We start from the raw sequence: 13,354 nt of genomic DNA on the forward strand, positions 1-13,354 counted from the left end.
TGAGATAAGCCGGAGGCTGTAGGGGGTTACCCTATTAACCACTTAATCGGCACAGGCTGGCCAAGCCCGATCTCGACGTCGACGGATGGATTAGGAGGGCAAAAAGTGAGTGGGGAGTGCGTTTGTAAGCCGGCAGGCGTCCTTCCAATGACAGGAGACAGGTTTAACAAATAAACAAAGCATTTATTAAAATAACAAATCTTGATTACAGGAGGCGATAATAATATTACGGTTAAATGCGGTTAAATATGAGCTAACTATCTTACAGCTAACAGCTCTGACAGCTAAGCCTATCCTCGGAGAGAGAGTTCACAAATCTCTAATAAAAATACCTCTATGAGGAAATGAATGACGTGCGTTGAATGGTCGTGGGAATCGTAATCGGTGCAGGAACTGTCGAATGGCGATAAGTATGGAAGTTCAAAGTTGTGGTCTATCTTCTATCGATGTCTTCCTTTCGGTCGGTTATGGAGACAAGATGCACACATTAATGAGTATAACTTCCTGTGGATCGCCTCGAACTTCTGGGGGCTCGCGCTTTTATACGTTTGTCGTGAGAAAGGAGTCACGTGATCGTCATCTGTTGACATTAACGGTGCATTATTGACACCTATGTATCAACTTTCCCACCTAATTGTAAAAACAAACGGTCACCTCCGATATAATTCTCACTAAGATCGTTTTTTCTACCGCAGTTGTTTACAATATTTTTTTACGACAATTACGTAAAAATCGCGGATCTCACATCTTGATCAGCAATTTCATGGTCAATTGCCAACATGTCCAAACCATTAAGACGATTTTGTGTAATAGTTCTTAATTAATTTTAACTTAGAGAAACTCCTTTCGCCAATTGCTACAGTTATTGGTATCGTTAGCTATATTCTTAAAGCAATAGTAAGATTTGGGGCAAAATTTAACTTTGTAATTAAGATCAGTACATTGCTTAGACTTTTTTTTTGGCCCAAAAGCGCAGATACTGCTGAAATTTCTTCGGCTAATTCTATCCCATTTATGTCAACAGAATCACCGTCAGTTAATTGTTAGAAAGATTATTTCAACTTTAATTATAAATCAGTCCAAAAATAAAAAGTGCGCAAATAATATTTAAACTGATAATACACGTAATCAATCAATATAAATTTAAAAAGTTTTATTAAGTAAAAGTTTATATACACGTTTAATTGTTCAACATAATTATAATTGTAGCTTAGACATATGCTAACTGCGATAGTTCCCTTTTGTTTTCATTCGGGTGTCCAGTGTTGACACGCACGTTGCTGGCGAAAATCCATTATTTTCCGGTCAGAATTTCATCGTCAGTTGAGAGATTTCAAACGACCGAAGACGGTGCTAAGTTGTCACCGTCGACTTTAATTAACTGAAGTGGAAGAACACGTCCCTCGTAAGCGATGACGAAGGACATGTATCATTCCAAAAATTCCCAGCAGGAAAGGGAAGACGCCAAACCGCCATTAAAAGTCACATCCGGTCATTAGGTCAAAGCCAGGTAAAAGTCCACATCCGGGTAAAAATGTCACAATCGGGAATAAAAGTCACATCCGGGTAAAAATGTCACAATCGAAAATAAAAGTCACATTTAATAAGAAGACCTCGGAGATTTATTTCTTCCAGAAGAAGAAAATCTTCTTCCACCAAGGCTTCTTTTTCCTCTTTTTCAGGATCGATTTACACTCCCCTTCGACTCCTTCCTCGCGTGCCTCTCTCTGCACCGACCATTCCGGAACTTCTGGATATCTCTGTTCCAGGTAGTCGATGACAGACGAGGTGCTCTCATCGGGAATGGTGACAATCACCCGTTTCTTGTCGGGTTCCTTCGCACCCTCCAGCACTTCTTTCGGACGCACGCGAATCACTCGAATCGAAGAGGAAGACGTTCCTGATGTCGAGGAGCTTTCCTCCGCACTCTCTCCTCCAGAGGTATTCCAATTCTTTAGCGCTTTAAAATTATCCATCCTGCAAACAATAAAAACCGAGTATTAAATATTGTAGAACGAACGTTAAATTAAGAGAATATTAAAAAATCATAATATAAATACGACAGAAAGTTTTAGAAAATGACCGTTTTAAGTATAAGAAAAATTCTAAACAAAAATGAATATAAAGTTGTAATGGAATATTCGTTGTGGGAAAATTATCGCTGCTAATTGTGATTAAGTACCTAGCAATGTTAAAAAATACCTAAATCTAGAAATATCAGGGACTAAACTTACTTAAAATTATCGCGAAAATTATAGCAAAACTTCGAAAATACTCGAAACAATCGCATTCGAACAAAGCAACAGACAATTGTCGAAATTCTATTGTTGCGTGGCGTCTCAGTTTAATGCTAAAAATTTCGATATTTTGAGAGAATTTCGAGAATTTCGATTTCGAAGTGTCTTTCTATAGAAACAGACCATTTTGATTTTTGTCTGTAGTCTTTCACTCATGCCCACAGAGACGAGGTGTAATCCATTTTGTTAGAGTTAGGATGTTCGAAGACGATCATAAACTAAATTGTATTTAATTTAAATTGAGCAATGGTAGAATCTTCTGGAACTGTTGTTTCTATATTGTTAAATCCATTGTAGATCTATAAATGCCCACTGTCGTCTGTTTGACAGTCCTTCCTCAAAATGAAAACTTTAATATTTCGAAATTAATATAAAAATTTGTAATTGTCACTTTTATTTCCCTGTAAGGTTAGATTGTATTAGAACATATTGCACTTAGACGGCTGCACTCAAAGAACTGTTTAGGTTGTCTGTAGGAGCCGACATCTCCGGAAGTAGTACTGTTGTATCTCCAGGAAGCGCGAATAAACAGTAAATTGACGAAGAAAGCGATTCATACGTTCTTAATGACATAGGAGTGTGCAAGACAACCGATGATCACTTTAATCGTCATGATTAAACAATAAACAACAGCACTTATAATAGCTTAGAGATTCATTATGTACTTTTTAAAGTATTGTTTTTATCCTAATAACTTATTTTCTAAAATTATTGTAAATGCATATTTAAAAATCAGTTTACTGTCGGGATAAATCGTCTGGACGTACGATTTCCCGCGCTTTTCTTGTTTTCAAACGTCCAACAAACGTTGTCATGGAAACGCGGATCCGGCGATTTCAGTAGTTTTGAAACTCGACCGCGGATTGGCTAGAAAACATCGTACGACCAGCGGACGTCCGATAGCGCTACTAATCGCTGATTGGAGGACTTACATTCGTTTCAATCCGTATAATAGGATTGAATTAGGCGGGAAGTTTAGTTCGCCTAAGACATAACTAAGGAACTCAAGCTTGAACAATTTTAGTAGTACGATATAAAAATATGTGTAACTTTATTACAATTGGGATTTGTTAAGCGGACACTCTACATACATGAAATGCGTTACTGTCTCAATCTGTTTTTATCGACACAATAGATTTTCATCGCGTCTATTTTCTTGTTTAGAGTTTTATACATTATTGCAGTTAAGTTGATTTCAAAAGCTCATTACCATATTCTCTGTTGAGTTTTTAAAATCCATTTAATTGCGCAATTTTATACACACAGTAAAATTTCTACGTTGACTAATTTACCGTTGTATGAGTTCGCTTTATGTTTACATCAGTCTATAGAAAGCACGTTGCTTTTTACAGACCATTAATGAATTGTATGACCATAATCAGCAGAAACAACATTTCCAATTCACTACTATATAATCATATCGATAAGGTTGTTAAAAAAAACACAGTAAACATTCATCCAGGCCCACAATTTTCTTAACTGGCTTTTTGAGCCTTTTTTATTTTCTCTTTTCACATTCTCGTGTCGCGTATGACTGACTGAAAATTTCTTAAATATCAAGTTAGCGATACAATTATATTTATTGGTTAAACGTCCATATACTTAAGCCAGTGGAGCTTTTATAGAAGCAGATCATACAACTGCATAGAGGCCCACTTGGAATCCGTTTTGTGAAGTAGGAGGCAAAAGGCTGGAGAATAAATTATACGATAATAGATTAAAGTACAAAATCTTCAAAATGAGTAATATCAGTATTTAGAAGGTCACTGAAGAGGTCAGAAATCACAGAAAGGTCTTTATTATCGCATTGCTTCAAATTTTGGGATCCTACTATAAATTGGCTGCCAAACTGCCGAAATGTTGAATTGGTTCGGAAATATTCCAGACCAAAATTCAGTGACCGTAATTCTGTTACAATAGAAAATATTATATAAAAAGTTGAAGATTGTCCATGTCTAAACTCATGTATATTTTTAATCTGTGAAGATCGTTAAACCGCATGGCCGAACGTCTTAACGTTCTTCTAAAACACTAGCAATAATGATTTTAAAATAACATATGTAACTACAGGGTTACCATACATCCGAATATATGTAGAAACACTCGTTTTAGGAGTAAAAATTACCGTCTACTTCCGGTTCAAAAATTATTGTACTCATTTCCGGTCTTTGGACGTTTTCCTTCACTCTGGAGATACCCCACGTAAGTACTGTACTGTACAAATGGAAATTTTCTCTGTTAGTAACATCATAGCGTTAAATTTGAAATTCAGTAGTTGGCTACCTGGCTAATTACATTCGCACTTTCGATACTACATTAGCATAGTCTTCACTAAGCGTTTATGGTTCCGATCTTCATTGACAGCTTTGCTTTTCGGTCACATATGGACGGTGTGAAAGCATTCGGTTTTCTCGTGTGTTTACTGTTTATGATCATCTACAGTTAGATTCATCGAAGTAATTGTTTTTTTGATACATAATAGTGAATTTCTTTAAAAAAAATTAGATACAGTATAGCAATAAATATATACGAACTTAACAATACTGTAATTAGTTTTAAAAGTATGGATAACCTTTGCTTTCTGTAAGTCAAATTATTTATTTACCTTCTCTGTTACTAAGCATTCTTGTTAAAACTATGAAATATATTTTAAAATGAAATCACTTAATATAATTTATTGTCATAACGCTTCCAAAAGTAAAGGTTCATCGCAGTGTACAGTATTTGTAATTCCTAGTTAGAAATTTTTAGGACTTCACGTTCAACTCTGAACAGCAAGTTGGTTCGAGTGTTCTCCTTTTGAAATTTTACAATATGATAACCATAGGAACGTTAATATCTAAAGAGATTAACTACCATAATGTATTTGTTTTGAAAAATTATAAACAATGCATTAGTAGGAAAATTGGGCAATTCCGGACACCGGGTAAAGCCGGACGTGATATATTGTATAAAATAAAATTCGGTAGCACTGTCATCTTGTGTTATGATTCTTGTCAGCCATGTAATATTGACATATATTGTTATACTCGCGCGTTTTGTCCATGTCTTGTGCACTAAAACTGCTTTTCAGGAAATGTTTATCACGTGAAGTTGTGAGATATTTTATAAATATGGGCAATGATGTGTTTTGTGCAATTTATTTACCATATATCGAAATTTAGATAGGATAACGCCTCAAAGCTGATTAGAATCAAACATGACGATTTGGAGCAACCGCGGACACTTACTCGGGGCAATCACGGATCCGGGGAAATACTTTCCGGAAATGCCTCAGGGTTCATTTTATATTATTACCTGAGTAAATATATCATAAAGTGAACCAAGAGGCATTTCCGGAAAGTATTAAGATTGTATTTATCTTGTAATATTCTACTACTTTAGGTTGCAATAATCAGGAGCAGATACTGACATTGGAAACCTAAAACTGTAGTAATTTAATACTTGAAATGTTCATTTGTCATTTTAATAAATTGGCGAATATATTGTATTTAATTTCTAATGAATTTGTATAAATAAATTATATTCAATATTTAATTTTATTATGTCCTTTGTATGCAAAATTCTGGCCACTTTCTAGTTCTCCCGTCGTTGCCAAACTGTCCTGCACTACAGAGGAATACCGGACACTGCATAGTTGTCAACTTTTTTTTACTTTTTGGAAAAAACAGGTTAGATTTTTTAATGCACTAAACCCTACAATAGCTAACAGATTGGAGTATCAATTGATACTAAAAGATCTAAGTTTCCCTGACGGGTCGCTTAGTACACACTAAAATATTCTTGTGCTTACGTTTCCCAGTCTCTCTTATAATATTATTCATTTGTTTTAACTGAGTAAACAGCTATTCAAAACACAGTAGTAGGCCGATACATTCCAAAAATAGTGTGTATATACATAGACTACTGTATTTTCTTTTATCTACATATTTGCATATTACATCAAAGAATATTAAACAGTTTAATAACACCGGTTGGCTCAAACATAACCTGGTATATTATATAAATATCACAAAATATTAAAATTTTGCTTCTTCAGTTTTTCATTCAAATTTTATCGAATAAATACAAAATACAAATTGTATACAGTATTTGATTTGTTTCATCTTCACAGTGGAGTGGCGTTAAGATAAATCGGATGTTTAGAGAAAGTTATGACAAGTGTGAAATGAGGCTCAATCTGAAAATAAATAAAAATATATTTTTAATATTTATCTAATAATATATATTTAAATAGAAACATTCATAAAACTTGATTAATTTCTTTAGATTTAAAACTCTTCTAAATGGTCGATAAATTTAATTAAATAATTACAGTACTTGTAAAGAATGTCTAGAATTTTACTGTAATTTCATCGTGTCAAAAGACTTGAAAGAAAAATAGTTATGAGTCTTTTGACACGATGAAATTATAGGACGTCTTAGTTAAATGTAACTTATAATTTATTTTTGTATTTTATGAATTTAATAAATTGTATTATTTATGTAAATATCTTATATCAGAAACTAACTTATATTGGTCTCAATCAATAATATGAAATGTTTACTTAAAAACAGACATTTTATTTTAAAAATAACTAGTTAATAGCAAAGGGGAGTCAAGTATTAATAAAATAAAACGTTGAAATGATTTTTGAACACTTTTTTAGTCTTATAATTTTACCACAGGAATGACATGAAAACTAATGGGGGGAATGAAAAGTCTTTATTAAAAAGAAGTGGTTTTCTAAGAAAAAAATGAAAAGATAATTTATATATATATTAATGAAAACCATTGTTTCATATAATACGATATATCACGATATATTAAATGACTATGACTCTAAAAAGAAATTGGGTACGTTTTGGTAATTGTTCTACGTAATCTTAGCTATATTAGTGAAGCCTTTATGAAATAATTTAAGAAGGAAAAAAATTGTTAATATGCTTAAACCAATGATGAGCAACTTTTTCTGAATGACGGCAGAAACTTTTTCGGCTCGTAGCAGGCTGCATACATTTTTTTCATATAGTCTTGCTGCCTATAAGTTTGCTGAGTACTGTACCAATGTATCCAATTTTCCTAATTTTCAGTACATAAAATAATAAAGTAAAACAATGCACGAAAAGGAAACAGAATAAATAAAAGTAAAGTACGTTACAAAGTACCTGAGCAGAATATTAAAAACTTGCTCATGACTGATATACATAATAAGGTTGACTAAAAATTCGTACACAAAGTTCGAAGTGCTACAGAGCCGGATTGTTTAGACATAACCATCGTAAATAAATATAAATTTTATTAAACGCAGTATTTTTTATTTTCGGTATATTATTATAAATTCGCAAAGGTTAAAAATACTAATAAGCAAAAAATAAGTATTTTCAATACCTCTTTAGTTTCTGGAGCAAGACTAAATTTGAAGTTTTTGACTAAATTAGCCAACAATAATTTACAAATGAGTTGAGCGGGTCTCATTCCCGCGCAATGTCTGAGTCCTATTCCAAAAGGTTGGTATATGTAAGGGTTAATTGAAGATTTATCTTGGAATCTGTAAAATATTTAAAGTTTTAGCAAGTTTCTAAAATAAAATTTTATATTTAAAAATTTATAAAATTTATATTTCGATCGGAATACCTAAAAATCTGGAAATAGGAAAGCCTTTAAACATGAGTTCATATTACCTTTGCCAGTTAAGCATTAAAGAAATACAATATTTTTACTATCTACAAAGGTTTCCTTCATATAGGCTATCTATAAAATGCTAGCCTGAATACCTGGAGATGTCGAATAAATTTAATAAATGGCTACACCAGAGATAGGGATCCTTTTGTAGAGACGACCACATCTTATTTCAAAAGGATTTCATAAATCTGCATGTTGTACTATATAACAGGTTGCATGAATGTATACATTCGGTATACATACATCGCAAAAATACATAAATTATATTTAAATAGATGCCTTTAATGAAATTGATTGAAAACATCTTACCCTGTAGTTTTATTTTTTAAAGCATTTAAGCACAAAGAAGCTTGATACCTTTCAGGTTTAAATTCATCCGGATCAGACCAATATGCAGGATTTCTGTGTAAACCGTACAACGGAGCATATACAGTCATTCCTTTAGGAATCAAAATATCGTTATATTTGAGATCTTCCTCGGCTATCCTGTTTACGAAGCTAAAATATAAATTATGAAAAATAATTTTTAAAAAAATGAGCCTTTATTATTTTAATACATATATAAATCGAGTTAGACATAATTATATATCTTTTTAATTTGTGTGTATTTAAACTATTATATTTGAAACGGTACCTTGCAGCGGGCGGAAACAGTCTCAACACTTCACTTAAGACTTGATCTAAATACGTCATTTTAGATATGGCTGTATAATCGATACTCTCCTGTATAAAGAAAATGAATTTGTAAATATAAAATTCGAAATAATTATTTTCTTCATGTCATTGCTATAAAATTAAAATTAACTGGTGAGTCTTTGATGACGCAAGATTGCCTCTCGTTTATTATTCACCCCACTCATACACACATTACAAAATTTGTGGAAGTGACTGCCTTATTATTATAGCAAACCCTTTAAATTTATATACAATATATCACGGGTCCGTCATATTCCGACATTTATTTCGAGAAGAATTTATATTTTCTAATGTGCCAGTCTGCAAAATGAAGATCGCGATGATCCACATCCAGAATTCTGCGGTTAGGGTGCACCGGGCAATTAGCTCATTGCCAACTTGTAACTGCCGTAATAAAAAATGCAATATTATAAACATGTACTGTACAGATGCCTAAAAATAAGTTCTTTCCTTATGGCCTGATATATCTGGCCTGAATGGAAAGAAGAGGAAGATAAAAAAAAAAAAAAAGCAAATTTTTGCCGATGTAATAATTGAACGGCGCAAGATATGGATATAGCCTACACAAAAGAATTTATGTATGAATTTAATCATTTCACGTTTTGTAAAATTTAACTATTATACTTCAATAATTATAGAGAACACTAAATGATAAAACTGAAAAATACAGTGGTGCCTCGTATAACGTACGCCTCGAATAACGGACGCTGCGAACAACGGACTTTCTGTTTGGCCGTTACGTGACTCGAGCAACGACAATCTGCTATTTTTATAATATATTAGTATTATTAGAATATATTATTAGTATATCTGAAGTACAGAGCTCCCATTGAGATTCGGCTTGCTCCCTTGTTTATTACGTACATCACCTCACTGTAGAGTATTTACATTTATTCAAGTGTTGTGGAAATCATGGCTTCTAAAATAACAGAAAGGTGATTTCAATTGAAACAAAGTAAGAAATCATCAGAAGGAGTGAAAGTTGACAAAAACGTCCTTGTCAAATGGGGAGAGGTTCAGGAGTTTACCAACACTAATTATTCAAACAGAGTTGAGGCCAACAGGATCTCTACAATGACACCCTTGCCCGTCATTTCCGACAAATGTTAAAGAAGACAGAGAAACAGACCACCCTGGACATGATTTTCAAGAAGCCAGCTGCCAAATAACAAAGGATGGAACAAGAGGAGTTGACCCTGCAAGCTCCGGTAGCCTCTCCTAAATCTGACTCCGATTAAAAAACAATAAAAAGAGACCTGCTGCAATGTGTAAAAAGTCTGTATCTGTATGAATGTGTGAAGAAAGTGTTCCTCCACCTCCTCTCACAACATCTGACTATCCGGCATAATTGGTGACTGCTCCATTTTCATTTTTTTATGGTACAGTATGGTTATTTTATGCTGCGGAACGAATTATATGTTCTAACATGTATTTCTATGGGAAAATGCGTTTCGTATAACGGACTTTTCACTTAACGGATGTGCACCTGGAACGGATTAAGTACGTTATACGAGGCACCACTGTAATTAAGTACGATTCAGTCCAGCAGGGTAAAATCCTCCGTTCAAATGTTTTCAGCCTACATCGAAGGCCTTCTTCAGGAACCACGAGTTCTAACAAGGAACTCTAACGCATAAAAAAACACGAAGTTTAAAAACTTGAAACGATGGAATTCTAAGGCTATTAAATTGTCGAAATTAGCAAATTTTATTGGATGCGTACTGGATAATAACGACGGATGATAACAGACTTCTCATGATTATAATTGATACAATTACCCTTTAATGTACCTTTAAAAATTTCCAGGGCTTTCATATTTCTAATGTGTTCAACCCTTGCTTTCGTCTTGAGAAGAGAGGCAAGCAAGGACTGACATAAGATTACTGAATCGTACTTGATTTTACAGAAATTTGAAAGTTATTCAAGAAATACGTTAGAAGTATTCTTTTGCAGCCTTTTTTAGCACGCTCCACTATAGTGGTGAAGTGCTTATGTTAGGACTTTTGTGTGTTTGTCAGATCGCAAAATGGAACTGACCGTTTTCGTTTACGGTCACTGTAAGCTATAATAAAAACTTTGTGGTTCCTCTGGAATTTATCAACCACATCCCTTACTGTATATTCAGTGAAAAATTCTTCTGAACAACTACTTGATTCCAAGAATTTATAAAATTTATATTTCGATCGGAATACCTAAAAATCTGGAAATAGGAAAGCCTTTAAACATGAGTTCATATTACCTTTGCCAGTTAAGCATTAAAGAAATACAATATTTTTACTATCTACAAAGGTTTCCTTCATATAGGCTATCTATAAAATGCTAGCCTGAATNCCCTTACTGTATATTCAGTGAAAAATTCTTCTGAACAACTACTTGATTCCAAGAATTTATAAAATTTATTTTAAACAAAATTAATATTTGATTCGCTTTTGTGGAACATTCTATCAGATCGGCTTGAGCAAGCTTGTTTTTCTGTAAAATTGATTAATCTACTAAAGATTACTTTATTCGTCGTGTCAGAGAAATATTTAAACCTTTGCGTATATTTTTGTGAAATACGACGGAACAAGTCTATATAAAAATACATAAATAAAGGAAGATTTATTACTGTTTTTTTTTTATCAAATCGATTTTAATTATGTGATTTGTAATACTGTAGTGTAACAGAAGTAACAAATTCTTGCATGAATATTCTATTCTAAACTAAATGAAATGTTGATATCTTATAATTAGATTAAATGAAATGTATCTTGACTTTATTTTCTTACCTCTTTTTTATTATATTTCGATATTTCTTCTCTAATTTTATCCTGTACTTCTGGATATTTGGCGATACAATACGTAGAAAATGTTACAGCACTTCGAATTGTATCGAACCTTTAAATGTAATATAATACATTTATTTATTTATTTATTTATCTTATCATTATCTACGTTAAAATAACTTACTTTGCAACAGCAGTGTAAAAACAATTTGACAGGCAATCTTTATAACTGAGCTTGTATTCACTATGAACAACGACTTTTTCTTCAAGAAATATTGTTATTAAAAATATTTCGAATATAAAATTTTAAGTTCAATTTCAATATACTAAAAATCAATTTACCTGATTTTTCATTTTCTTCGGATAATTCAACATTCTTCAGGGAACTGGCGTTAATTAGAAGCTGTAGAACATCTGGATAAGAGTTCTAGAGAGAAATTACGTTCAGTATCATTCGAAGTAACGTGTAATATAGTAAATTGTGGTTAAAATTTAGTGGTATATGCAAGTATTTAAGATAAAATTTACACATCTGATTAGAATTTTTGAAAATTTCTGTTCGTGTAAATTGTAATGCATCGTTAGAAATTTCGAGTTTTAGTTTGAGTACGTAACATCAACAAACTGTCAATATTTTAATAAACGATAAAAAGGACAGTTTACGGACGGAGTTAGATTGATAACCGGGATGATTCTGTTTAATCAGGAGAAGTATGAGCTACTCTATAAGGACAAGACACTACTAAAATCGAGAGCATATATTTAAATTACATAATTTTCTTGTTGAATTTTCTAATGGTAGCTGTATTACGTGTTAAATAGGTAAATGTCTCTTCAATCCGAACAAATTTTCGGTAGACTTTCTCACAGCTCTACAGGTCATAAACTTCCTTTATTGTTTTTTACAGATGCATTCTTCTAAACTTCTAAATAAATTATAAAATACTAATATACAATTTTTTAAAAAGTGCATATATAACTATTTCATCTTTTCTTTTTGAAACAGACTGCAATAACCAGTTGCATGAAAATATGATCAAGAGTAACAAACTATCACTTTTTGGTGTTGCCGGAAAAAAATCACAAAAAATCTGAATTTAGTAAAAGTAAACAAAATCACGTATTCCTGATTTTTCCTGGTACATAATTTTTGTCTATGACATGTTCTTGGAGAAACATGTGAAGACACCTCTCGTTCTGTGCTAAAGGATGACCCGCAACCTTATTTATAAATAATTCAAGCCCTTTTCTCCTCTCTTCAATAAACTCTTCATCAAAAATTCCATCATCCGATCTGAATGGTAACTGTCGTTTCCATGCCTTTCCTGGCAAAGGTGGAACTACAATTTTGCTGTCCCTTTCCAATTCATTTCTTAACCATTCAAAATCACTGTAACGTCTTCTTGCTGTTGATTCTTTCAATTTAAACACTGGAAGATTTGTTCTCATGTGCACTTCGTAATCGGTATATCTTTTTCTGGCTAATCCGTGTGTTATGGGGCTTCCTACGTCAATCTCGAGAAAGTTAGCCGGCGCGGCGTAAGCATCGTCTAAAGTTTGTTTCTTTGTTTGAAGGCGTTTCGTCGCATCAAATGATTGATGAAGGATATCTGTCGCCATGATACTACGATGATGTATATGCATCTGTAGAAAAACAATAAAGGAGTTTTATAACCTGTAGAGCTGTGAGAAAGTCTACCGAAAATTTGTTCGGATTGAAGAGACATTTACCTATTTAAATTACATAAACTAAAAATTCAGCCTTTTGCTCATTTAATGTTCACAATACATGTAAGGAACATAAAAATTTTTAATTATTTTCTGTAGATGAAAATTTATGAATTTATATTGGTAGTTGTCAGAGATTTTTATGTTCAATTTATAAGTTACTTGATTAATTAATATTTAAGTTATAAAATTTTGTTAATTTT

The 13,354-nt window shown here is 32.7% G+C and overlaps 1 protein-coding gene and 1 pseudogene across 2 annotated transcripts in view; both read right to left on the minus strand.

The window, feature by feature from the left end:
- LOC111634861 (cytochrome P450 3A14-like) overlaps positions 1 to 13,354 on the minus strand; it is a 30,563-nt gene that overhangs the window by 1,389 nt on the left and 15,820 nt on the right. For both annotated transcript variants that reach the window (XM_023379700.1, XM_023379701.1), the window contains exons 8-14: positions 11,766 to 11,850; positions 11,608 to 11,686; positions 11,427 to 11,535; positions 8,597 to 8,685; positions 8,320 to 8,460; positions 7,669 to 7,828; positions 6,404 to 6,477 (exon numbers count right to left, since the gene is read on the minus strand). In XM_023379700.1, the coding sequence (XP_023235468.1) occupies positions 6,406 to 6,477; positions 7,669 to 7,828; positions 8,320 to 8,460; positions 8,597 to 8,685; positions 11,427 to 11,535; positions 11,608 to 11,686; positions 11,766 to 11,850 (735 nt within the window). In that variant the 3' untranslated portion in view covers positions 6,404 to 6,405. The remainder of the gene's footprint in view (positions 1 to 6,403; positions 6,478 to 7,668; positions 7,829 to 8,319; positions 8,461 to 8,596; positions 8,686 to 11,426; positions 11,536 to 11,607; positions 11,687 to 11,765; positions 11,851 to 13,354) is intronic.
- Positions 12,352 to 13,131, minus strand: LOC111634862 (annotated as a pseudogene).

This window comes from Centruroides sculpturatus, unplaced genomic scaffold, assembly GCF_000671375.1.
Source record: "Centruroides sculpturatus isolate CEXI.00-Female unplaced genomic scaffold, Cexi_2.0 scaffold918, whole genome shotgun sequence".
Classification (NCBI taxonomy): Eukaryota; Metazoa; Arthropoda; class Arachnida; order Scorpiones; family Buthidae; genus Centruroides; species Centruroides sculpturatus.